This window comes from Copadichromis virginalis, linkage group LG9 (assembly GCF_057382275.1).
Source record: "Copadichromis virginalis isolate Kocher_CV1m ecotype Utaka linkage group LG9, C_Virginalis_male_GT1.1, whole genome shotgun sequence".
NCBI lineage: Eukaryota > Metazoa > Chordata > Actinopteri > Cichliformes > Cichlidae > Copadichromis > Copadichromis virginalis.
In genome coordinates this window covers 14,824,566-14,850,419 of record NC_140626.1, presented here as the reverse complement: position 1 = coordinate 14,850,419, position 25,854 = coordinate 14,824,566, and the positions used below count along the sequence as shown (strand labels likewise).

At 43.3% G+C, this 25,854-nt stretch overlaps 3 protein-coding genes across 3 annotated transcripts; 1 reads left to right on the top strand and 2 right to left on the bottom strand.

Annotated features, from left to right (window-relative positions):
• Positions 1 to 79: 79 nt before the first annotated feature.
• LOC146701634 (uncharacterized) lies at positions 80 to 4,961 on the bottom strand. The gene is made up of 4 exons (XM_085469196.1): positions 4,706 to 4,961; positions 1,046 to 3,139; positions 872 to 970; positions 80 to 181 (listed from the first exon to the last, which is right to left on the bottom strand). The coding sequence occupies exons 1-4, from the start codon at positions 4,959 to 4,961 to the stop codon at positions 153 to 155; spliced, it is 2,478 nt and encodes an 825-aa protein (XP_085325322.1). The 3' UTR covers positions 80 to 152.
• Positions 4,962 to 7,788: 2,827 nt separating this feature from the next.
• On the bottom strand, positions 7,789 to 12,645 carry buc (bucky ball). The gene is made up of 8 exons (XM_085467934.1): positions 12,477 to 12,645; positions 10,704 to 11,008; positions 10,446 to 10,598; positions 8,897 to 10,351; positions 8,755 to 8,811; positions 8,350 to 8,436; positions 8,192 to 8,261; positions 7,789 to 8,029 (listed from the first exon to the last, which is right to left on the bottom strand). The coding sequence occupies exons 2-7, from the start codon at positions 10,708 to 10,710 to the stop codon at positions 8,230 to 8,232; spliced, it is 1,791 nt and encodes a 596-aa protein (XP_085324060.1). The 5' UTR covers positions 10,711 to 11,008; positions 12,477 to 12,645; the 3' UTR covers positions 7,789 to 8,029; positions 8,192 to 8,229.
• Positions 11,727 to 23,734, top strand: kbtbd2 (kelch repeat and BTB (POZ) domain containing 2). The gene is made up of 4 exons (XM_085467933.1): positions 11,727 to 11,905; positions 14,424 to 14,981; positions 18,681 to 18,846; positions 19,058 to 23,734. The coding sequence occupies exons 2-4, from the start codon at positions 14,809 to 14,811 to the stop codon at positions 20,615 to 20,617; spliced, it is 1,899 nt and encodes a 632-aa protein (XP_085324059.1). The 5' UTR covers positions 11,727 to 11,905; positions 14,424 to 14,808; the 3' UTR covers positions 20,618 to 23,734.
• The last annotated feature ends 2,120 nt before the right edge of the window (positions 23,735 to 25,854 follow it).

The following is a 25,854-nucleotide window of genomic DNA, read 5'->3' as shown; positions in this document are numbered from 1 at the left end:
CAAAAACTTAATTCTGTGTTTATTCAGCAGTAATAAATAGTGAATAATGTGATCACATACAGACAATTAAAGTGGGAAACATTTAAATTAAGTGTACATCAATTTCTAAAAAGTGCTTTTTCACTTTGTGAGATTTGTGCTAGTTGTGCAGATCAGCATCGTGTGTCTCTGGTAAGAGTTCCTGCAAAAAAAAAAAAAGACAAAAAGTTTACACTTCATTTGTTCATATCTGACCATTTTTTCTAAATAAGTAATAAATGATACACTGTTTATATTTAAAGTTCTTATTTTGAGCACTTAAGACTCAATGTTTTTTTTAAACCAACCCAAATATTCAGAATTAAGGGCTAATCAACTGTCAGACATCCCATCAAAATAAATTACCGTTACATCATCCTTGTCGTTCGTCTGAGCTGCAAACCTCCAAGAGGACATATGGACGAGAGACCCTTCATCTCCTGTTTTCCTGCCTATAACCTTGAAATAATCTGTGCACCATGCTGAAAGATGCCTCAATTCCTACAAAGCATCAGGTGGACAAAGGCTACAAGAGCAGCTATAGTAAAGCATGCACTTCTGTGGAGTGTTTTACCTTCAGGTTAACAGGCTTCAAACACAGCCGGACTCTAAACTCTTCTTTTAAGTGTAAAAGTTACTTCAGTTATTTAAGATGATAGTTCTGCTCTTTACAGTTTGTTTTTTTAAAAAAAAAACAACATTTTAAAAAACGACCGACATCTTGTCACACTGCAGCCTGTTCCCTGTTTTGAATTTAGTTTAAAAATCAACCCTGAATATAAAGGTGTGTCAAACACTTCTTACATCTGAGACCATAAAATAAATCTGAAGCATGGTAAAACATGAGGCAAACCTTGTGATTGTGGTTGTGATTTCTTGTGTCTGTTCAAGTGTTGTGATCTGGTTTCATTCTTGGAGCCATCTGTGTCACTCTTAGGCATCCATGATTTCTCTGTTGGCAGAACAATGTTATTAGAAATGTGGACCAGCATGTAAGGAGAGAATTCTAGATAAACTGTGTGCTCACCAGTTTGCCACCTGTGCATCAGGTATCTCTGGTCCACATCCCTCCAGTTGTCCTGAAGAGGCACAGCACAGTTCTCATCCATTTCCCGGATGGCATTCCCGGTGGTGCAGTGGTGTAGCCTCTCCCAAGCAACAGGCTGATGCTGCAGCTCATTGCACACACAGTTCTTCTCCCTCAGCTTTGGATACATCGCTCCAGGACTCTTCTCCAGGTTCTGCTTACATGCTAGTGGCCTTTTAAGGTCTGCGAGCTTCCTGAGATTGTCACCCGGCCTCCACCTTTGACCTTTGCGACACGAGCTGTTTTCAGAGGATTCGCCCTCAGTGTCATGGCCCCGATGAGGACTGCAAAGATCAGGATTAGAATCTTTCCTCATCAGCCGCCTCTTGGTGTGAGATTTACATGCGTCACATGTCGGTAAGGGGGCGTCGTTCCACTGCTGGAAGGGAACCGCTTTTCTTCTTAAGTTGTGCCCGTCAAGTCCAGGGCTGGCAGGCATACAGGTTCTACGTTTTGTCAGACATCTGGAGCAGAGTCTTTCCCTCTTTGGCACACGAGTACTGAAAATGTTCTCATTGAAGCTTCTGCTGAGGCAGCATTCATGGTCGGAAAGGCTTCTTCGATCTGCTTTGCCTTTGGGTTTGTATTTCTCCTTTGGCTTGCGAATATTTAGTTCTTTGTATTCTAGGTCTAGTTTTCGCCTTCGAGCAGAAACATCTAAACCCTGAGGTCGGGTCTGCTTCTTGGGAGCTTGCGGCAACTTGTTGCTGTAGTAGACATTCTCAAAATCAGCTAGCCAGTTAGTTGAGGGGAGATAGGCAGGTAATGATTCGAAGGATGTGTCCTGAGAATCCTGGATACTGGTTTCTGTTCTGCTTTGGCTTCGATCTGCCCCAAGAGGAGAGCTCTCCAAATGCTGCACATTGGATACAGCCGCCATCTCCGTGCACATTAGATTTGGTTTAGAAGGTTCTTCCGAAACAGGTGATTCCATCATAGGGCAGATATCAGCTTCAACCACCATCTCATCCTGCACAGTGGAGACTACTCCCAGGTCATCCTCTTCCAACGGCGGCATGTCAGTCATAGCTGTGCCATCTTCCGGAGGAGCCTCCTCTTCCAGCATCATGTCTGCAGAAGTCACCTCATTAGTAGTCAGTGTTTCCTCAAGAGACTCTGCGGGACCATTTTGGATCAACGACTCTGAGGAAGGAACCAAGGTGTCGTCCCTGGACCAAACTGAAGACTCCATCTTCCTCAACTCATCCAGGTAGCTTGTATCAAACGACAGGTGAACGACTTCGAGTTGGGGATTCTTGGTCATACTCTGCTCTCTCTCACTCATCACCCCAGCTTCCCCACATGCTGCCTCTTGAGACTCCAAACTGCAAACGACAGGGACCATCTGGTTCCCAGATTCTTCTAGAGCAGGGATATTCTCACCTGTGCTGGGTGCTCCAACTAACAGGATATCAGGACAAACCTGGAGTGCCTGCTCCGACTGGTCTGCAGGGAGGCAGAGTCCCTCGTCCTGCAGGACGTGACCCTGGAGAATGGAGCTACACTGGACCATGTCCTGGGAAAAACTACGGGATACTTCTGCGGTCTCGTGAGAGTGCAGAAGCTGTAGTCCCACAGGTGTGGTGCAGCATTCAATCCTCACCTCTTCAGTTTGAATCACAAAGCTGCCATTTGATGGCGTCCTAATGGTGGACGAGGGCACCATGTCATTACCCTCTGGAGAACTCTCCACAGTCAAGGCTGACGAGAGCACCCGACTGTTGGAGACATTGGTGGTGGTGCTGCTACAAATTGGGAAGACACTGGATGACTCCATGTCTCTGGAATTTGGGGTGCTGGTGTTCTGTGTCACTGAGAGTGGCTCAGTTTGCACCTCGGAGCTGGTCATTTCTCTGGTTGGGGAGTTGTGTTGGTAGCGCAACCTGCGGGCGTGATAGGCCATGGTCTGGTAATACTGGGGGTTTAGCATGCGCCTGTAGTCCATGAGATGAAGGTGGGTATGTGGGACGACAAAGCCAGGTGGCTCCATGTATGGATTAGGCTGATAGTGTGGCATCATTGGCATCCCAAAACCTGTAACAAGACAAGAGGATTAAGTGAATACCTCAGATTTTAATTTGTTAAAGGCTGCCACTACAATGGTTTACTACTGCTCGTGGGGAGCCAGTTAGTGCATAGCTACAACATTGAAACCACAGCTGCTGCAGATGTTAATAAAAATACAATACAAACATTAGAACTACAGCCATGTAGGGCTATTCATAATGCATACCCTCCTAGTTTGGCACTTAAATTTTAATGACAAGGCTTTGACTGTAGTAGTAAATACTGGGCTGATGAACAAATGAGATGGTCTAGTGTCAGCTTGTGTGGGACTGCACAGTATTTACCCTCCTCATCTCCCCTTTCTACATAAAAATGACCAATATACAGGTGAAGACACACAAAGGAGAGTGCCAAAGACATCATACGATGATTAAATCTCACAGATGGCAAAACATTGTTGCTTTTTTTAAAGATATGATTCAAAAGAGACAAGTCTGATGCAGCCTTCCTGAAACCAAAGATTACCACCAGAAAAAAAAAAACTACAGCTCAAAGAGCTACATTTAACCATCAGTGGGAAAGAAGGTCATTGCTGATTAAGACTGTTTCATCAATCAGACTCCTTTAGTGCATATCTACTGAGCAGTTTGACACTGAACACTTTCAGGTACAGCTGTTTAGCTGCTTGTTACTGCAAATACCTAATGAGCCAATAGCAAGCTTCTGTTTAAACACCACAGTCTACCTGAATATTGTTGCTGACCATGTAGAAAAAAAAAGAACACCTGCACACATCTTCTAATTGCTGTGTCCAAAAGGATAACACCACATCACAAAGCTCAAGTCAACTCAAATGAGCTTCTTGAACATGGCTCCGTGTACTTAAATGGCCTCCACATTCCCCAGATCCACATCCAATAGAGAACCTTTGGGATGTGATTGATCAGCAGATTCTTACCCTGGATGTGCAGCTGTATGATGCCATCATGTTAATGGGCTGAAATCTCTGAGTGTTAAATGTGGAGCATTAGCAATTTAGGCAGCACTGAATTGGGATTTCTTTTTTTTCTTCTTTTTTTTAAAGTGACCAAGTACTAGCAAGGTGTACTTAATGAAATGAGTGGATTAGCAGGCAGGGGTTCTCTCATAGTTGACACAAAGGCTCATGTTGGCACTTCAGGGAAAGACAAAAGTTGCAGGATTTAGCATTTGAAGATATTGAAACGCACAGTGAGATAAAGTCTAGACAGCTTGCCAGATACAAATTTCTGAAATATAATTACACACCTTTTGTGAAATAAGTGTTATTTAATGAGGATTTTAAGCAGACAGCTACAGGATTAAGTAAGAAAAAGAATTAGATACAGGGGATTAGATTTCACTCCTCTCAATTATTCCCTAACATTGAATTCCTAATTAATTTCACCATATTCAGAAACAAGCAGAAAACCCATTTATTAAACAGGTTCTGAGAACTGACAGCATTTAGAGGTTTCACAGGCTTGAATAATGTTCAACATCTACACAAGGAACTTGAGTCCCAAAACTCTCATTAGTCACATTAAAAAGCACTAACAGTTGAGTTAAGCTTACCTAAACCTGGGTAACCATAGTATGGATTGTAGGACACAGGCATGGGCATCGGTACAGGCCACTGCAGACTCTGCATGGGCATGTATGGCTGCGAGGGCTGTATGTAGAAGAAAGGTTTGTGTTGCTGCTCCTCAGCACGTGGAGCCCCTGGAGCCGGTTGTTGGGGCCCCTGGGACGGCTGAGCTGCACTCAGTGGGTTTGGACCACGGGGGCCCAAACTGTGTGAATATTGCAAGGTAGACGTTGCTGCCTCCATATCTGAACAAAGAGAAGAATCAAAATAATTATTGATACCTTGTTACCGCAATACCCTTTGACAGACTAAAAGTGACTTGTACCTACTTGCATAAGGGTTATCCACTAAGCAGCCAACACACCTCCTCTGCGGGTTAAATAGGAAATCAAGGGTGTGCGATTAAGGCCAGGCTGGCATTTTAGTGCCAGGTGACAATTGTCCAGTTAAAGTTAAGCAATTTGCATTAAAAGCCAATGAGAAATGTTTGTTTCCAAAGATCCCCTCCCACTCTGCATCAGCTCACCTGTGAAAAAGGCAGATAATAGATCAGAGACGTGGAGAAAGTAAGACTGATGACTTCCACTGACCCAAAACAGGTGACAGGGGAGGTGAGAAGCTGAGTGGCTCTAATGGAACAGAGCTGCTGCTCATTGACGTGATCTACCTGATGAGAGTAGCATTGATAAAAGACGCAAAGCAGCTCATCTTGTCATTTTTAGCGTCTTCGTTAAGTTCCCCCTTACTTGGAGCTGAGCAGCAGTAAAATGCAAAGCATGCATCCACAAGCCCTGTGTGATATTCACGTTTGACCCCTGAAGAGCCAATTGTGAGTTTAGATGGGAGCTCATTAAGTAGCCTTGAGCAGTGTTTAAAGATGGCATTATCCATGAAGAATAAACTAACAGACCGTTTTGTTGACTTTGCAGTGATTTTAAATCAGCACTGCTACTGGAAGAGGCGTTCTATGAAGGCATTAAAGAAAAAAACGCACCCTTTTTCTCACGTACTTCTTTTTCTCACCCTGTTTCGCATGTGGAGACTGAAAAGCTAACTGATAATTCACAGAAACTTTCTTTTATTGTATTGAAAGGTTGTAAATGCAGACACCAACACTAGTGTTTTTACACAGTCTTCAAAGGACCAGCAAACCTGGGACAAATTCTAAATGCAATGGATCGCTAAATAGTTGTAGGTTTTCCTTGAAACTTTGAACATCTTGTATTACACAAGATGAATAAAAGCCCCAGCAGAGTCTGCTGATTTTTATTTAGATGTACAGTATTATTTCCAGTTCACACTCGTGGCCTGGAGAACCCAATACAGCCAGGACCATCACCAAAAAGCAGGGAGGCATTCTCGAGGTCACCAGGCTCCATGCACTCCAGCTCTCAGCTCACAGCTGGATTCAAATAATTGTTTTGGTTCTTTTAGGAAAGCTTCTGAGTGAAATATGTCTGTGCAGCCATAATGAGAATAAGTGAGTTCTTTAACAGCTAACGAGACGACCTCTTTTAATAGAGGATACACTAAAAGAAAGGAAAATGCGATAGCATCCAACAGTTCAAAGCAACAAACCATCAACATAAGGTTGTGCAGATTCTTTATCATACATCTGTTTTCTTAACTACTTCCTTCAGCTGCTCACTTTAGGGGTCACCACACCAGCTCATCTGTGTCCATCTCACCCCATCCTAAACATCCTGCTCTACCACACCAACCCTCTCTTTTGGAGAGAAAGGAGCCGACTCTGGGTACACCCTTTACAAGCCGCTAGTGCAAATCAGGAAACTGAACTAGATACTTTGAACTTTATGCTGGCCTAATCAAATCTGCTTTTGAACGTCCTGTGCTCTGTACTTATGTTACACACCAGTTTTAAATAAATAAAACTGGGTTCGAACCGGCAACCTTCCGATTACAAGACGAACTGCCAACTCTTGAGCCACGTATTAGTTCTGTCCTTCGCTCTAATGGTTGAATTAATTTGACTTAAGTCACAGAAAGCCTCAATAAAGGCAGAAGTTACACCTTTGTCTCAGAATAATGAGGTGGTATTTTTATTTTTCATATGACTTGCATGTCTTGAAAGAACACATGAAGCAATGTGTCTACCATGAACTTTTTTAATCACATCTTCAGGTAATTATTTCCAAACCAACATCAACCAGAGTGCCAGGCAAAGGGAAACCATCACTTTCTTGTGTCCTTGACTCCTCTTCCCACCATAGGTGCAAGCAGAAGAGGTGAAAAAGGGATACAAGGAAAAGGAGTCAAAGCAACAGGTGCTTGGTATATAGTCTCATTTTAAAGTGATATAAATGAAATGACATTTCACACAGCTGTATTTTATGATCTCAGATGTAAAAGTGCTAATGTTGTAATTCAATTAATAAAATAATGCAACAAGGCAAGATGTACACGGAGAAACGAGGAAGAAAGGATTAAATAACAAACATGAGCAGATGAGCTGCTTAAACGGTCCTCCATCCACTAATGCTTGTATAGTCCAGCTGTGTACTGTCTCCTTTATCCAGTGAAGGTAAAAACACTTCCACAACTATAGATCCTCCTGATGGTTCTAAGGAATACAGAAATTAACTTCAGGCTCACAGGCAGGACAGGAAACAAGGAGGTACACACTAGTGAATGAGAGAAGCCCAGAGCACAATCAATGATGCTCAGCTAGAAAACATTGGACTACCCCACCGCCTCCCCCCGGTCAGGAGAGCATCCTTTGAGAGGTTAATCAAAACTGTTCTTCAGTGATTTCAAGGGTCTGCAAATACAATTTGGCATTCGATAATACCAGGTTGATATTAATAGTCTTCAGGACAATACCGAGAAAATCCAACAATCCCTTTTGAGAAACCTCAGAAACAGACTGAGGGGAGCAGAACATCAGCCTCGAACGGATCGGCTGATTGTAAAGTGAAAAGAGAATATTTTCCATGCCAACATAATACAGCCAGCTTTGTTTAAACTTTGTGTTTTGCATGGAGGAAACATTACTCCTGGGTAATTCGTTCCTACCTGTATTCAAAATGTTAAAAACAAAAGAGTCACCACAAAGATTAAATAATGACATTTTATTGGACTGGCCCCAAACAATGGCACACCCCCGGGTGTTACTACCTCTGTGAAATCTGTTAATCATGAATAGTGCAAGACAGTGTCACTGAGGTTTACTTCTTTTTTTTTTTTTTACTTTTTTCACCAAACATAAATAGGCCTCCTGTGCGGTGCATTTCACCTAGTGCTCCAAATATCTCCAAACACATCCTTGAACATTTACACCCTTTGGGGGGGACCTGAGGGGGAGAAAAAGAAAAAGAAAATTAACACACTTTAATAAATTATATAATCAGTTGTCAGTCACTATAAATATATTAGACCCCCCACAGCAGCACAGAGTACTGCAACTGAGTGAAAAGTACCCCATCACATCAAGCATTTTCCTGAATTTCACCTACAGATCCACAAACTTTGTTCAAAAGTCGGTCAAGGGACATTAACATCTCGGTTCCCCTCTCACTGTAGAGCCTGAATAAACAACAGGGTAGATTCTGTTAAATATTCACACAGGAAATCTAAAACAGAAGAACTACCTACTAAAGAAAAACGCATTAACCTCTGTTCCAGTGTGGTGGCAGCTCGTCGTCGTCACGGGCCTCATCTCTGGGCCTGTGGTACATCACTTTCCACTGAGCACTTGTTTCTTTTCAACCCGTGCAAGCAGGAGACACAACAGTGAGTGAAAGTTTAGTAAAACAACATGCACACAGTAGAAATGTATGAAAACTGAAACTATGCCACAGTAAAAACACACCTTATTTAGTTAATTAGACTAAAGAGTTTATGGTTTATTTTGCATTTGCATTTTTTTTTAAATTGTATTATTTTAAAATATGACAAACACTGCTCACATCATAAGAAACAAACTATGAAAACCTAAACCACTCAGCTGATGCTGGTGAGCAGAATTTAAAACCAAGCAACAATAAAACTTGAAAGGACAACATTTCGAGTTGCACACCTTGTCTCCTCCTGGGAATCACATCGCCTTCAGTCAGATCTTCTCTGCAGAGCCTCTCTGTGAGAGACGGTTCAGAGTCACTACAATGAACAGAAAGGATCTGAAAATATCACAGAAGGAGGCGTCCTTGGCTCAGACTTACCTTGACATGTCCTACACTGCAGCTCGCCGCTGTCCATCTCGCCTGCCTCACCTTCACCTGCCTCTTGCTTGCAACCATCTCTCTCTTCGTCCTGGTCCACTGCATCCGTGGGCTCTTTGTACAGGCCTCTCTTATACGAAGACTTGGCTGGATGCCTTTGTGGTAAAGGGTGAGTCTTCCTCGGTGAAGAATGCTTCCTCACAACCACCCTGATGGGCTGCTCGCACCCTCGTCCATATCTGCCCTCATCCTCCGAATCTCCAGCATCGTCCATGTACATCTTTGAGCTGTGAACTTTGCTCCTGCCCGTCCCTTTAGCGAGGCTCTTCCCACAACACGCGCACACATACCTCTTCGTACCTGGCCGCCACACTTCCTCTACATCCTCAGCAGCACGGGGAGATCCACCAATCACCTCGGTGAGCCGCCTTCCTGCGTACATGTGGTGCTGGGGAAAGAGGTCCACGTCGTCCAGATCCGTGGAGAACATTTCATCTCTGGAGGAGAGTTCATCCAGAGATGGACTAAGGACGCTCATGCGTTCGTGTTTTGGCTGCATGGACAGGTAGTTGTAGTAGTAAGGAGCAGTCGGTGAGCAGAGGTGGCCAGGTCCGGCAGATCCAGGTGTTAAAACATCATCGAACGGCAGCTTGAGGATCTGGTAGCTCCGATCAGCTTTGGCTTCATCCAAAGACACTGCTGGATGTTCCACCGTTGAGACGTGGTCTCTGTTTTTAGACTCCTGTACTGATGGCTGAATGGAGGAAATGGCGAGTGAGGCTGGAGTGGAATTACGCAGCTCCTCGGCATCACATCTGGGAACACATTGATCAGTCACTGAGACATCTGACTGGATATCCATGACTACTTCTTTCCCAAGATGGAGGAAACCATCTACTGCCGACCGCTTGCCCTCAGGACACTCCTCATGGACAGAGGAGCTATCGAGGGGCAATTCCTCTTCCAGTCTTCCTGCCCAACATCCCTGAGCGCTCAGGGTGCCTAAGATCATTTGGCTGGACTCATCGGCTGCAGTGGATCCGCCGAAGGTCACAGTAGTGGACTCTGAATGCAACATGCGAGCCTGCTCTTCATTCTTCTTTTCTTCTTCTGGAGAAAACATTCCTGAGGACTGGGACGCAATTCCGGAGTCGAGTTCTCGTTCGGCGCCCTGCAGTTCATTGGCTCTAATTTTATCCAGGCACTCTATGAGCTTGGTTATAGCGTCGCTGGGGTCAGTTTGGGCCTCCGAGCAGGCCGTTTCCCGACGGCCATGAGGCTGTGGATGGTAGTGATGCTGCTGCTGGCGAGGTACGTCGCCCCAGACAGGAGCGTGGAAGCGAGGCTCAAACATTCGCCTGTAATCCATCGGGTAAATAGGAGCATGTGGTAAAACAAAGCCAGGGTATTGCATGTACTGGTAAGGGTGCATGCAGGGGCGGCCAAAGTTAAAAGCTGGGAGGATGGTGAGAAGATAAAGGGAATGAATGGCAATGAAGCTGCATGCACCATCTGCAGGTTTAATGCAACAGTGGATGAGTGTACATACCTCCAGGCAGACCAAAGTGACTGTATGGGTTGTTGAGCTGCCACTGTGGATAGAGGTAGCAGGGCTGAGATGGTGGCTGGACATAGAAAAAAGGTCTGGGATGGTGATTTCTCTGTTGTCCACTCCCAAATGATTGTGGCTGTTTGCTTGCATCTACAAAAATGTGTTTTAAGATCATTAACAAGCAATAAGTAAATAATCCATTATTAAATTAAAGGTTTAATCAGCATGAGATGAGATACTTAAGGCTGCCTTTACCGTCCATTTTCTTTCTCCTTCTTGCTCAGCCTGTCAGAAATAAAACCTCCAGAGGGATTAAAACAGCCACATAAACATCCCCAAGCTTCTGGAAATTAAACTCGTTCGTTTGTTTGCTTTTTTTCTCCTTCTATAGTTAAAGTTCCTCTAAACAAACAACGGTAAAGAGGCTTCCCACTCAGGTCCACATGACGCGACCATAAACCAAAGCTGAAACATCTCCGTTAATCAGTCATATAGGAAACAGCTGCAACTCCTGCAGGGCTGCCTGATTCAAGTGCAAACGGAGAAATCAGCATCGCGACCTGTAAATAAATGAATAGTTAGGATTTATTCCAGGGGGTTACAACCTAAAACGGACACACAAAATAAAGAGTCGGCATCAGTAAATAAGTCAATTAAATTATGTTACGCCGGACAGTTATGTCTGAACATGCCAAATTCAGACCAACACCCGACATCGACATGACAGTTATTTTATTTTATTGTATTTTATTTTATTAGCCGAAGGGAGACATAATTAAACAAAAATCGAACAAAGTCAGTTAAGGAAAATATCGATTTAAAAAAGGGCTCAGAATAGTACAAAGAGATCATGGCTAATGAATACTAAAACTCACGAATAAATATGGTTAATATGATATCCTTTAAAAACGTCTTTTTGTTTTTGATTCTGTGTATTTATTTGCTTATTTGATTGTTTCTTTGTAGAGCCAAATCTTTGATTAAAAGCTTAATTCTAATGTCACATATAATTATTTGCCTATATATTTAGATCCGTAAGATTAATGAAAATTATATTATCTATTATTGTAAATATCAATAAAATACTAGGGTTTTATTGTTAAGTGTTAATAAATAAATGTTTTTAATAAATAAGAATGCAGGGGACTTTGCTCTTGTCGGTGGTTCTAAAATAAATGTCCATAATTGTTTTTCTCAGGTGCAGTGTCTGTCTCAGTCCTGCAGGGGTCGCTGTTTGTCTCTTCATCAGAGGACGCAGCTCGCTTGATTCCGGCGCAGGCGCAGTATCCTCTGTTGGCCTCTTGTCTTGGAGGCGCTTATGATGCGTTAAAAGGTTGTCCGCTGCTCGGACCTTCCACACAGCTACTCAGCTCGGCACGGGGAGATCACTGCACGCCTTCTGTTGATGGGAAGAAATCCCGTGACGGTTTAGAGTGTGGATCCTGCTAAGGTTTACAGTAAGCTAAATTTTTGTTGTTTTTTTAGGCGTTCTGCGCGAGAAGTGGCTCAGCTTATTTAGCTCTTTTAGCAGCTAGCAGTTTGTGTGCGTGTTAGCAACATGACCACTCTCGTTAGCTACTGCTATAACGCCCTTTTTTCATAGCAGCTTCTTTGCTGAGTTGATGATATTATATCCGTGATTTTCTAACTATAACTGCCGGCTCATCCTTCTCGCTAGCTAACTGGTAAGGTACACCGGAACTACGAAGCTAATGGGGAAGCTATAGTTGCTAACTTGCCGCGGGTGACTACTTGAGCCAGTGATATAACGTTACATAGAGGCTAGATGTCTAGCTATCGTAATCAACAGATGGGGGACCACCTCTGTGGAGGTACACGTAAGAAACATAGCCCCGTGGTGTTTGCCAACTTCAACATCTGGCTAACGGCTCCATGTTTTAGACAGCACCGGGGTTTGTTTTGGACGTGGTGGAACGTGCTAACGAAGCTAGCAGTCCAGTTTCAGTGTGGTCCGAAAAATGTTTGGCCGGACTGAAAAAATATCTCAGTATTTATCTGCAGGATAACCTGTTAGCAGGCTGTGAGGCTGACTGCGTCCTCGGTGGCTGGCTGGCTGCGTAAAAAGCACGTTTTCCAAGGTGTTGCGTGCAGATTGGGCCCGCATTAAGTGGAAGAAACCCTGTAGACGCATAAATGTGGATGGAGTTGTATCAATCTTGACAGTTGACAGCTGTTAATATAGATATGAAGTTTTTCCGCGGTGTGTGGAACGTGCTAGTAAATTGCACCGATGCATAACCCCGAATCCGTTAGCCTGCAGACTGGTTAGGTAAAGATTATTAGCGGGGTTTTTTTTCTTTTCTTAATAACATCACCTTTGCGGCTTATACTCCAAGGTAGATTTTCATAGACCTGGGTGAGGTTGAGGTTCAAGACAGGTGACTAATTGGAGCTGGAAAACCCCTGCTTCAGTGTGGCTTAGTAAGGCTTTTTTTTAATTTTTTCTGGCAAAATGTGGTGACCCATCTTCCTTGCTTCTTGGCACTGCTACTGGTGATGTAACTGCATATAGAACTTTTTTTTTTTTTAATATTGTTATTTCCTGAGGATTTTCACTCATTTTTTGTTTAATTGACAGCTGTGAACAAAGGTGAAATGAGATCAGATCAGGCAAAATGGTTTGGTGATTATTGAGAGTGCTTTAAAATCCAGAAACTCTTTAAGGTATTAGGTAGAGTTAGGATCTGGTGACTGGTGAAGACTTTAACGCACTCACCTAACTATTCGGTGACCCCTGAGGTCTGTACCGTAAACCAGTTGATCTTATCCAGATAACATCAGAGTTAAACTTGGGTTTCCTGTGAAGGTGGTTTACTTTAGGATTGTGTTAGGACAGGGCGTTTGGTGTAAAAACTCTGCTACATAAAAGTTAGGAGCCTGTGGTAACCCCTTGCACCAATGGAGAAGCCATGCTGTACACCAGCAAACAACAAAACATGTCTTTTGTGACTGCTACACCTGGAGTTACAAAGGGACTATTAAAAATGGACACATTGTAGCCTTTCAATAACAATTTTACAAAAAAAAACTGTGAATCCATGTAATTCAAATGCTGTCTTGTTTCTTAGAAGGGTTTTGGGTAGTTTCTAGCCAGGCTGTTTTCTGGCTTTTTCCTACTCTTACCAGTTCCAGCGCGATACAGGTGCTTGGCTTTGGGCATTTGTCGATGTTGAGTAGCAATTCCATACCAGTGTTAAATTAAATTGAGTGACTGGGAATCTTTTTGTAAGCTAATATCAGACTCGGTTCAATTGCACTCTCTCTAGTTTTGTAATATAACATTTCTATCCAGCCCAATCTTTTGAGTCAGACCAATATTCAATACAAATATTAGATCCATGCATCTCTTGTTTCATCGTCTAAGTCACTAAGCAGTGATTGCATATTTTTGTGAATTTTGGGGTGTAATTATTTACCATCTTCACCATCATCATGTCATGTCACCAAATCACTTCATACAACAGAATTTAGTGTGAGAAACAGTGCCTTTGCACAAAAAATAAAAAACCATTACAGATTTTGAAACGTATACGTTTCTCGGGTAGCGAATCGGGTGGGGATATTTTCCAGTGTTAACCTTTCCCACCCAGCAGGAAATGGTGTGCTTCAACTGATAATACTCTTTAGTGTGAGATCACACAGACTGCGCAGGTTAAAGACAAACTAATGTCAGCGTTATTTGCGCTCTCACTGAAGAGCTCCTCAGAATTCAAGGCTGCAGTGCATGTGGGAAAACGGCTGTACTCGCTGACCAGCTGCCAGTGCAGTTTCTGGACGAGAGGGTGAAGTGAGTGCTAAGACTCTGACAGGAAATGCAATTTTTCAGGGTGTTCAATGCTCAGACAACCTAAAGAAAATCAGAGGAATGTAAAGAGTTTGTAGATTTCTTATTTTTCCTCTACTGCCGGTTTCTCTGCATGTGAGACTCACGCTTCCTTTTTTCTTTTTTTACAGACAAGCACTGATGTAGCAGCTCGCTCTCTCTCTACCTCCACTCCCCAGTGCCTCACTGCATGACCTCAGACAACAAATAGGAAGCCCACAAGGGGGAAACAGCCCGTTCCTCAACCCGGACCCCCTTCCTCTGGATGCCTCGTGGTGATGCTCAGCTTTTGGCACATCTCTAGCAGAAGGAGCAACAGATATTTTTCGACATAGGTGTTGTACGCCTCCACTTGGGCTTGGGGAGTCATTAAAGAGTTGGCCCCTGCCCACTCCCCCTTCCCCATTTATCCTCTTGAATCTTTAAGATTGTAACTTTTTCTCCTGGTTGGCTGGAGTCCGGTTCTGCCGGCTGCGTTACTTTTCAAAACTGGGGCGGGATTCATGGGATGCGACCATGTCGGATCTCAGTGAGCGAAGGCCGGTCAACACGGACTACGCTGTCTCCCTGCTGGAGCAGCTCAAGTTCTTCTATGAACAGAAGTTACTGACTGACGTTGTGCTGCTGGTGGAGGACACGGAGTTCCCGTGTCACAAGATGGTCCTGGCCACGTGTAGCTCCTATTTCAGGTGAGTGCGCCTCACGGGGATGGAATAACTCGCGTTGTGCGCGTCTGCTTTTAACAGCCTCGGGCTGCTTGTGACTCTAAATGCGAAGAGATGTATGCATGCTGTCTTTATGTAGCCTGGTGAGGTCTGTGGGTGCTCACCTCCCTCAGTTTTAATGAATAATGCATCTTGTAGTAGAGCAAGTGTTACCTGCTCTATACAAAACAAGTGGATGGGGTTACTTGAGTGCTGGAATGTCCTCTACACCAGTTGAGGGTTTGACATAAATAACCAGGAAAAATGTTTGTCAAGCAAGCACAAGCTGAAGGAAGTCAAATTCCTTGTTTGTGTGAACGAACTTGGCCAAAAAAAAGATGATTCTGATTAACGAAAGTGTGGTAATTAAAATGAAGAGGCTCATCGTGGTGGTATTAAAAATATGAAGGAAGCCATGTTTTTGAGACACCGTCTTATTAAAATGCATGCTGTCATCAGGACTAGACAGCATGCATTTTAAAAATAGGTGAGTATTAACTGTAAAATGCATTTTAGTGTCCGCCTGTTCGACAGAAGTAGTCTGTTTTATCAACAAAACGTTTTTTGTTTTTTGGGCAGCAGTTTCTGATTAAAGCCTTCACCAGGAAGACAGGTGTAAAAGATGGTCTGCTTGAGCCCAAACTAAGGGACTGAACTGCTCTGGTCTGCACTGCACTATGTACCACGGCCGAGCTAAAAGGGAAGGAGCCAACATGTAGCCCGGGACAGACACAGATGGAGGCAGAGAGTTGATGCTGATGTAAAGATGATGTAGCTGTCAGCAGAGATGGAGACAATCTAGACAATTTCTAGAGTTGACAGTAGTAGTGCTCATGACTGTATTTAAAGTCAAACATTGGAAAGTTAAAGTTTGCAAGACCCCATAAATCAAACCACCTGCTCAGCTAACTCAAACATTAGGAGATGCATGTCTTCAATTTCTCACACGGTGACAAACCTGCAGAAGTAAGAACGGATTAAAATAAAGCTGCAAGCAGTGATGATTGTCGCGGCGTATCCAGCAAGTATGTGGATGTCTTTAGCCATGGATTCTACTTGGATGTTGGACAAACAAAACTTGCTAGGTGGTTTTGGATACCCCCTCATTATGTGTTTAACCTGCAGTGGAAGTGTTATGTGCATGTTTATCACGTTGTCCAGATTTCCTATTGCTACTAGGAATCGCAGTAACTGAGAATTATTACTGGCACATACATGGCTGTTATCACACGTAGTGCCTGTAGTGATCAAAATTGTTTGATTTGATAAATCATTTCCTGCTTTTTCTTCTTCTCTTGTCAAATCAACTGGAAGAGAATGAATTTAAAGAGAAACTCCACCGTGAACCAGGGTTTGAGTGGTGAATTTTTAGAGGAGTGTTGGCCATTTACAGAAGTTGCATCAATAACTCTACATGGATTCGGTGCAGAAATAGAAATTGAGCTTTTGCCTGATTGTTGATGTTAAGCTAAGTTCAGTGATAAGGTAGGTAGATGCTGGTTTTGAACCTGCTTTGTGGTACGGGCACTGAAATATTTATGCATGGGGGGGAAAAAATGAAGCAAACATATCAATCAAAGCCCCCCGAGACCTCATTTGTCCACACCACATTGCATGATAAAGAGTGTGCAGTGTAGTGAATAAGATTCTGTGCATGATGGGAGCTCCTGCAGCATTTGAACACACCATCTACCTCCTTCCTGTCTCATTGCATGCACTCCAAGAAAAACCTCCCATCAATTCAGACCTCTCACAACCGTTTCCCATGCAGTCGTTATCTGGTGTGAACATGGGAAATGTTTCCCCTTCGGGGTGTAGAGGTGTCGCAGCACTTTCTCTTTAAAGTGGAGCCTATTCCTCCTCTTTCTCTCCACGCATGCCTCTCTTCAAGGAATGGAGGGCGTCTGTGCAGAGCGCTTGTGTTTATAGGGGGAAAGTCTGGTCACGTAGGTCCTGGTGAAAGATGGAGAGCAAAAAGTGGGGAAACAAGGGAGGTGGGGGTGTGCAGGGGTATGCCTGCAGGATTGCGTAATACAGGCTGGCAGGTTTGGTCGCTGTTGTGATCAGCACACAGACACACAGCCCCCAAAAGCCAGTGTTCAGGTGGGCAGAGCAGTTCTTTCTTTTTCATACAGTGATTGCTTTGAAAAATAAAAATTAGAGCAGCATGTTGTAGTCAGCTGTTTATCACCCTTGAACAACATTCAACAGTGCTCACCACAATGTCAAAAAGCTGATATATTCAAGCACAAAGGGCTTCAAATCCTCCAACCAGTGACTGCGAATTATCTTCCGGATGTTTTTTAGAGCAGGGGATTCTCTGGATTTTAAGTGGGCATAAGGAAATGAAGTGTTAGTGCTTTCGGCCTCCCCAAAATAGTAGTTGTGCAGTAATACACGGTGCCTCTGAACACTCTGTATCTAGCACAGAATCCAAATAAATGTAAATTACCATCTCAAGCCACTAACTGTTTCTCAGATTTGTAAATCTGAATGAACTGATGCAGTAAAGAGGCTCTGATTCGCGCCAGCTGCTGATGAATGACAACATGGCAGCGTGGGCATCCCACCGAGGCTGCTGATGCAATGTGGGGGTTGGAGACTACCAGCCAGGTGCTGGGTGTTGCTTGTCGCCTTTTGTCATCTGGTATTAGTGAAACAAGCTTATTAGTGTTCAACAAGACAGCAGTAACATCTGTTCCAGGTAAATCGGTGATGCTGCAGTGTTTACCACAGATTATGAACTCCAATACAAAGAGTTGGAGCTGTTTTGTCAAAGGTACTTGGTGAAAATAACTTAAGCTGGTCTGCTCTTCAGCCTTGGTGACTTCATGTAAAAATACATGAAGTAGGTTGGAGTGATGCTCCAGAGCAGAGGCAGCCCAAGGTGATGAAGTTGGAGGAAACTCAGCTGACCTGAAATTCTATCATTGGTGTTCTTGTAGGTCACGGTATCTTTAATGTGACTTTTGGATAAGTTGGTCTTCATATAATTTTATAATATAAAGATGCATGACATAACACAACCAGTTGTTAGTTACTGTTACCCAGCATGCATGTGCCGTTACTGGTGTAAGAAATGGTTTGTTTCACCGATTTTTGTGTCTCAGGATGTTTGCCCCGTTAAACAGGATCAGTTTTGGATTAATAATTGTTTTCATATTAATGACTCACGATTAGAACCTGACAGATGGATAAAGAATTGTCAGTCCTGTGTTTCAGTCAGACATAATTTGAACAGAAATGTTAAAAGGAGGTGACAAACTTACTTTAAAGTGAAGCCTTTGTGTGGGAAATGCTGAACTTAGTTTGGAAATTTTATACAGATATTAAGAAGTCAGTAAACGGGTGTCATATTAGTATGTTAGATAACTGGCAGCTATAATGCCAGAGTTACCTGTAGAAAGAGAGGAAAGTACAAACTGGATAAAGCAGGCTCCTCTCCATCAGAGCTCATTGTATCTGTTATCTTGCTCTGAGTTATGATTAAGATGGTGTGGAAAATGTTTTCTGTTCATATTATTTATTTATTTTTTAAATTGGGTGATGCATATGATTAAAATTTCATATCTTCATGAACACCAGTGAACCTCAGTTGACATGAGATCTCGCTGTTTCACTTCCTCTTACATCGGCTGCTGCGTTGACTGTCGTCTCACTGTTGTTCTGGTCTTTCACTCGCAGGGCAATGTTCATGAGCGGCCTCAGCGAGAGCACGCAAACCCACGTCCACTTGAGGAACGTGGACGCGGCCACCCTGCAGATCATCATCACGTACGCCTATACGGGCAACCTGGCCATCAGCGACAGCACAGTAGAGCCACTCTACGAGACCGCCTGCTTCCTGCAGGTCAGTGCAGTGAAGGACAAAGAAAAGGAACAACCTGTGCTATTTCTCTGTGCCAAAGAGCTCTGTTGTTGATCTGAATTTGTATCAATCCGCCACTGAAAGTAGTGCTCTGGTAGTGGCCTCGATAAATTCTATCCTTATTTTGTATCTTTAAAGATAAGAAGAAGAAGAAGACTAAAACTAAAGACACATCCTTTATTCTCCTATTTAGGTTGAGGATGTCTTGCTGCAGTGCAGAGACTACCTGGTGAAGAAGATCAATGCTGAGAATTGCGTCCGCATGCTGAGCATCGGTGACCTCTACAGCTGTAGTGAGCTGAAGCAGAGCGCCAAGCGCATGGTGGAGCACAAGTTCCCCAAAGTGTACCGACAGGAGACCTTCCTCCAGCTGTCCCACGAGCTGCTCATAGACATCCTGAGCAGTGACAACCTCAACGTCGAAAAAGAGGAGACTGTGCGCGAGGCTGCTATGCTGTGGTTGGAGTATAATATGGAGGCACGATCACAGCACCTGTCCTCGGTTCTGAGTCAGATTCGCATAGATGCACTGTCTGAGGTGACCCAGCGCGCCTGGTTCCAGGGTCTGCCGCCTAACGACAAGTCTGTGGTGGTTCAGGGCCTCTACAAATCCATGCCCAAGTTCTTCAAGCCACGGTTAGGCATGACTAAGGAGGAGATGCTGATCTTCATGGAGGCCATGTCAGAAACCCACAGTGACGGTTATGTATTTTCTTCGAACGTGCCTACTACAGTAGTGTGTTACAGCCCACAGGCGGAGAAGGTGTACAAGCTGTGCAATCCCCCGGGAGACCTGCAGAAGGTGGGCACGCTTGTGACTCCTGATAATGACGTGTTCATCGCTGGTGGGCAGATCCCTCTCAAAAATTCAATCTCCAACCATGGCAAGAGTGGCAAGTTACAGGCGGTGTTCCGCTCAGTCGATAGTTTCTTCTGGTTTGATGCCCAGCAAAACTCCTGGGTGCCCAAAACCCCCATGCTGTGTGCTCGAATCAAACCCACGCTGGTCTACTGCGACGGCTTCATCTATGCAATCGGAGGGGATAATGTCGGAGGAGAGCTGAATAAACGCACAGTGGAGCGCTACGACTGCGAGAAGGACGAGTGGACCATGATGAGCCCCCTACCCTTCGCCTGGAACTGGAGCACCTCGGTGGTGGCGCATAACTGCATATACGTCATGACCCACGATTTGATGTACTGCTACCTGCCACGAGCCGACACCTGGATGGAGATGGCCATGCGCAAGACGAGCCGCTGTTTTGCATCTGCAGCCGCCTTCGGCGACCTCATCTTCTACATCGGCGGGCTCCACGTTGTCAGCAACTCCGGCATCCGTCTGCCAACGAGCACCATTGACGGCTCCTCAGTTACTGTGGAGATTTATGATGTCAAGAAGAATGAGTGGCGTCTGGCGGCGAATATCCCTGCCAAGCGCTACTCCGACCCGTGCGTGCGGGCCGTGGTGCTGCTCAACTCGCTCTGCATTTTCATGCGTGAAACCCACATGAACGAGCGTGCCAAGTATGCCATCTATCAGTATGACGTGGAGCTCGACCGTTGGTTCCTGCGGCAGCCCGTGTCGGAACGTGTGCTCTGGGATCTAGGCAAGGACTTCCGCTGTGCGGTGGGGAAGCTGTATCCCTCCTGTTTGGAGGAATCCCCCTGGAAACCCCCAACATACCTCTTCTCCCCCGATGGCGCAGAGGAGTTCGAGGTGGACGGTGAGCTGGTGGCCCTCCCTAACGTATAGCTCATAAGCACCCCTCCCCTATCTCTCCGTCTAAAGCAGGAGACTATATTACCAAGGAATAAACAATAAGGGGAGGGGGCTCATTGGAACTCTAGAAAACAAAAGGGTTTGACTTTCTGTATTGTAGAGGGAGCTCTGGACTTCAGAGGCTGTTGCTGATGAGCAGCCCAAAACAAGTTTGGAGCAACAACAAAAAACGCCCCCTCAAAATTACTAGTAATCTTAAAAAAATGTTTTCCCCGTGTTCATTGGTTTCTTATTTTTCTTTTTTTGCCAGTGAAATGTGTTTAGATTTTCCTACATTTGTCATACTGTTCCAACTAGAGCCCGACCGATATCAGCTGGTGCCCAATTGGCACGTGTCTTGTCCGATATTTTTCTACGAACGTAACACAAAAAACAAAGTTTGAGGTCATTCAGGCGTCCAAGCAACTCAGACTCCAGTGTTTCCTGCAGATTTCGTTTCTGTTTGTGGTGGTCACATTCTGAAATGAGTAAAATAAATATTACTGTTTTATAAGGTGCTCCTCTGCAGTTTTCAATTGCTGTGGTCTCTGTGATAAATAACAGTGCAATATATTCAGCTGCCTCTCCGGTGAGTCTCTCATCACTCGGTTTGGACAGCTGCTGACCAGTGCCAGCAGCTGTCCAAATCTACCACAGGGGGAAAGGCTGGAGAGGCAAGGACCACCACAACAGTGAGCCAGCCAGTAGGGAAACATGAGGTGGGAAGGGAGTGGGCTTTGAAAATAAGAGCGTTTAAATTTATGGAAGTTTTTTGCCCATGTCTGCATGAGAAACACTGGACTCATGGTTTACATTCACTCAGCACTGTCAGCAGCACATGTAGCAGAGTAGGAATCACAGCTTTGAAACGTGGTCAGGCAATCGGCGATCTGCCTCCAAAAGTAATTTTAACCATGATAAATAATGAGAACAATCTGAAATGCTCCAGGTTTGTATTTCCACCGATCAGCCACAACGTTAAAGCTGATCTTTTATTTATTTTTCGTTCCAATGATGGTTATTTCAAGCCACTGTACACACTGATATTCACTGGGAACTATTCAGTATTATATCACTGTTCATAACAGTTGTAACACAGTTTGTTTTGTTTCAGTTTCACTTGGCAAAGTTTGCTCTGCACCTCAGTTCAGTTTACTCTTTGGAGGTTTCTGGTCGTTTCAAGGCACGATGCACTCTTATATTCACTGGGAATTACTCAACAGTTGTGGCACAGTTTGTTAGTTTCACCTGGCGGAGTTTGTGTCAAATCTCATTTTCGTTTACGTTGACAGCCGTTAAGTCACCGCTGGCTTTTCGTGCTTCGTTGTGTGCAGCAGCCTCTAGGTCCATTACTGCCACTCACTGGTAGGAGACACGCATCACATCACTTTAGCTTTGGTGTTATAACTTATCCTAAAATCATGATCATAGTTCTCTTTGCAGTACAATGCAGTGGTGTCAAAGCTGTTTGATCTTCAGGCAGGTGGTTCTAATATTGTGTGTGTGTGTGTGTGTGTGTGTATACACCAATATACAGAATTTTTAATTTAAAAAAAAAAAAGAGCATCCACACCAAAAGATCCAGCGTCGTTCAGGCTCTAGTTCCTACAATATGATAATCTAAACGTCAGCAGATGCAGATGATGATGAGGATAATGATGCACTTGTAAATCTACTCAAATGTCAATGGCAACTGTACCAAAATTACCCCCCAAAGCCCCTTATTAGATTGTTGCTTCCCCCTCTCTCCGCTCCTGTTCTTTCCCCCCCTCTTCTCTCATTACTGATGAAGGAATACTCTGCAGAAAATCTGGCTTTACAGCATGAGAACCTCAGTTTGATCCACTTTAACATTTTTCTTTTGCTCTGTGCAAAAGAAGCTGATTTCAGACGTTAAGTTAACATAGTTAAAGTCAGTCAAAAGTGAGTGTAGAGTGCAAAAGTGTAGAAAAGCAGCAGTTCTCCCCATTTGATTCTTAAAACAGAAAATGTTTGACTCTTAATTTAAAAAAAGAGTTGTATTAGATTTTAACTGCGTCATTCTCTGCTTTCAGCTTTTATAAGATTTGCTGCTTTTCTTTAACTTTTTTTGCAGAGGTAATGAAATAGTTTCTAATCTAAGAGTTTAAGCTTACATCTTCAAATTTCAGTAACACTGGTTTACTTTTTTTTATTTTTTTATTTTTTTTTCCTCTCTCTTGCAGTCACAAAGCAGGTGAAGTTTAATTTCCAGCAGAGTTTTCCTTTTTCAAAAAACAGGATCACTTATTTCCTCAAAAGGCCTGCAGACGAGGGAAGCAGAGGCTGCGGTTTTTGGGAAAGGCCAGAGAGGCTGTTTTTAAAAGCGAGAGAGAGGGTGACTGCAGGTTCAGCCACCCGTCGCCTCTCCTCCCTCACCTCTCTGTCCTCTGCCCTCACGCCGCCGCTGCCTGTTCCTCGAGTTGGTTTGCACACCGGTCTTCCACACAGCCAGCAGTCAACGCCTCACTCGATCTGCCGTGACATGATCGTGACACTTTGTTTTTCTCCAACACACAACTCCATTCACAGTACAAACAGGTTTCTGGCTCATCATCTTTTTAAGTTTTTGTTTCTTATTTCCAAGCTGCTGAAATATATATAAAATGTATAATAGAATATCTATTTTTCATATGTTTAAAAGAAAACTGTTCTAGTGTGGGGAAATAACCAGGTCTATTTTGTATTAGGTTTTTTTTTTTCTTTTAAATTAATATCAGACTTTACTGTAGTGTGATTGTGGGGTTTTTTTTTTTTTTGTTTTTTTTTTTTCTTTTCCCCTATTGAATTACATTTTCCGAAGTGAATATCGAGGAATCTTGCTGCTGATTGGTTGTGAGAGGAGCGGGCTAGCCTTGGGATTTTTTTGCTAAGGAAACTGTCCCGCCAACCACTAGCAGAAGTGGAGAGGGGCGGGGTTAGAGGAGGGAAGGGGTCTTCCTCCTTTTTTTTTTTTTTTTTTTTTTTCTTTTTTAAAAACATGAGCACAGGTGCTTCATGACGAACCTTACTAGCATGTTTGGCTGCATCATATTCCTTTGGCACTGTATTTTGAATGAACGTTAATTTATTAAAAAACATACCAAAAACGTTCCTGAAAGTAGACTCCCTGTTTGTTTGTTTTTGTTATACAATTTTTGAAAAATAGGTGCTAGATGAAGAAATGCAAAAATAATGCACGTTTTTGAAATTCTTTGCTGTGGGGTTTCGGCACCTTGAAACAATGAGCTATTCAATGTAAAATAATGCAAAATGCTGTCAAGCAAGTTTATCTTTCATGCCTGGCATTGCTGAAATACTTTTTCAAGAAGTCAAAGTGTCTTGCTTACACCCCTACATACTGTTTATTCTGGTTCATGTGACAGACGTTAGTGAAGTTGCAGTTGCTGCTAAATACAGAAACTGAGCGAGCAAATACAGAATTGCTGCCTAGGAAATAGCAGGGCATTTTACATCAAATTCTCCACACAACTGTGTAGCATTTGTTTTGAAGGATGTTCCACACCTACAGCTCCAAAAGGTAGAATTGATCAAATTCTTTTATCCTGTATAGGTGTGAAGGCGTAAATATGCATGCAACGCGTTTGTATACTATATTGGTGAAGCCATCAATACCATTAAATGGAAACACCAGGCTGCAAACATGAAATCGAGAAACAAAATAGTTTCTGTCAAATTGCTCAGATTTACTTTCCCGTTAACGTTAGTCACAGTAGAAAAATGGGATGGAGACCAAAAGCAAAATGTTGCAACTTCAGTTGTTGCTTCAAAGACTGGGACCAGATCTGCAACTAGTCAGTTGCTGCCTCCGAAGCAGTTTTGGTGCTTTGAAGTGGTGATAAAATAGCAACGAGACTGAGTCAGTCTGCTATCAGTCTGCAACTGAATGCAGTCTCTTTGAGATTATACAGTGATTGTGATAAATTAATTGCAAATCTTTCCATCTATTTCACATTAACAACTTACATAGAGTAAAGCCAAAACCTAAGATCTGAAAGAAGTTCTTCCACAAATAGTGACACAGTTGCTGCACAACAGCGATTTACCTGCAAAATCACACAGCTCATCAGCAACCTTGCTTTTATATAGGAGTACAACTAGCTGAGTCAAGTCCCCTGTTCCACAGAGATGTGTTGCAGACAGTAATTAGAGTCTGTTTCATGTGAAACTGCCCAACTTTGCAGCAGAATAAACATGATTCTAGATATAGGATATGGGAAACCTTTTCAGCTTCATTACAACTGTAAATCTAATCCATGTGGATGCTGGGGTCGGGTGTGGCCAATTTGAAAAGTGAAGCTGGTCAAGTGATGTCTGCTAGGCTTCACCTCAGCGAACTTGAGTGAATAAGCTGGAATTCTTCTCGTTTGTCCTTTTGATGCCTTAACGCTCCAAAAATGGTCAAAACAGTAATGTTGAGGCTTACATTCAGGAGTTTAGGACTTACCCAACAGCACTAAGTTTGGACAAATTTGTCATTTAGTTTACTTTTTGAAATTATCTGAACCCAATATGTCACATTAGAAAAATTCTAATAGACAAGCACCACTGAGGATGGTGAGAAATGAGTCTGGAGAAAGGTTTTGAAAGTGGAAACATGCTGTCATTTGTGAAATAGTTGGGTAATAACTGAACTTAAAACACAAACATCGATGTTTATGTACCAGAAACGGAACTAAGGGTTTTCTCTTTAGATTTCTGCTAATCATTAGGCATCATTTAAAAACATAAATGAGTTCCCCTGAAGGAGGGATTCGGTGGGTGTGAATTTCTGATTCTCTGGGTGAAGCCACATGCAAGGTCGTCGGATTCATGAGTTCCCGTTATGCCAGCGTGCAGTTGTCGGACAACACTGTGCTGTGTTTTTGTCGAGCCATGTGGTGCTGCCACCACAACAACAGCCCCCCCTCTCTCACTCACACACCAGCGCTTTTTTTTTGTGTAGGTGGGGTGGGGGGTGGTGGACTAACCTACATTTGTTCCCAGACAAAAACCCAGAGGGATAAAGGAAAATAAATGCTCCCGTGTATGCTAAAAATAAGTCTGGTGGGTTTTTGTTTTGATTGTTTAATACAGCAATATAGTTAACCCGATGTCCTTCTCCAATACATTAAAAGCATCTGTCAAGAAAATAATCTGAATCTGAATTCATAATACATTCATATATATATATATACTTAAATACAAAATGAAAATATATCATTAGAGGATTT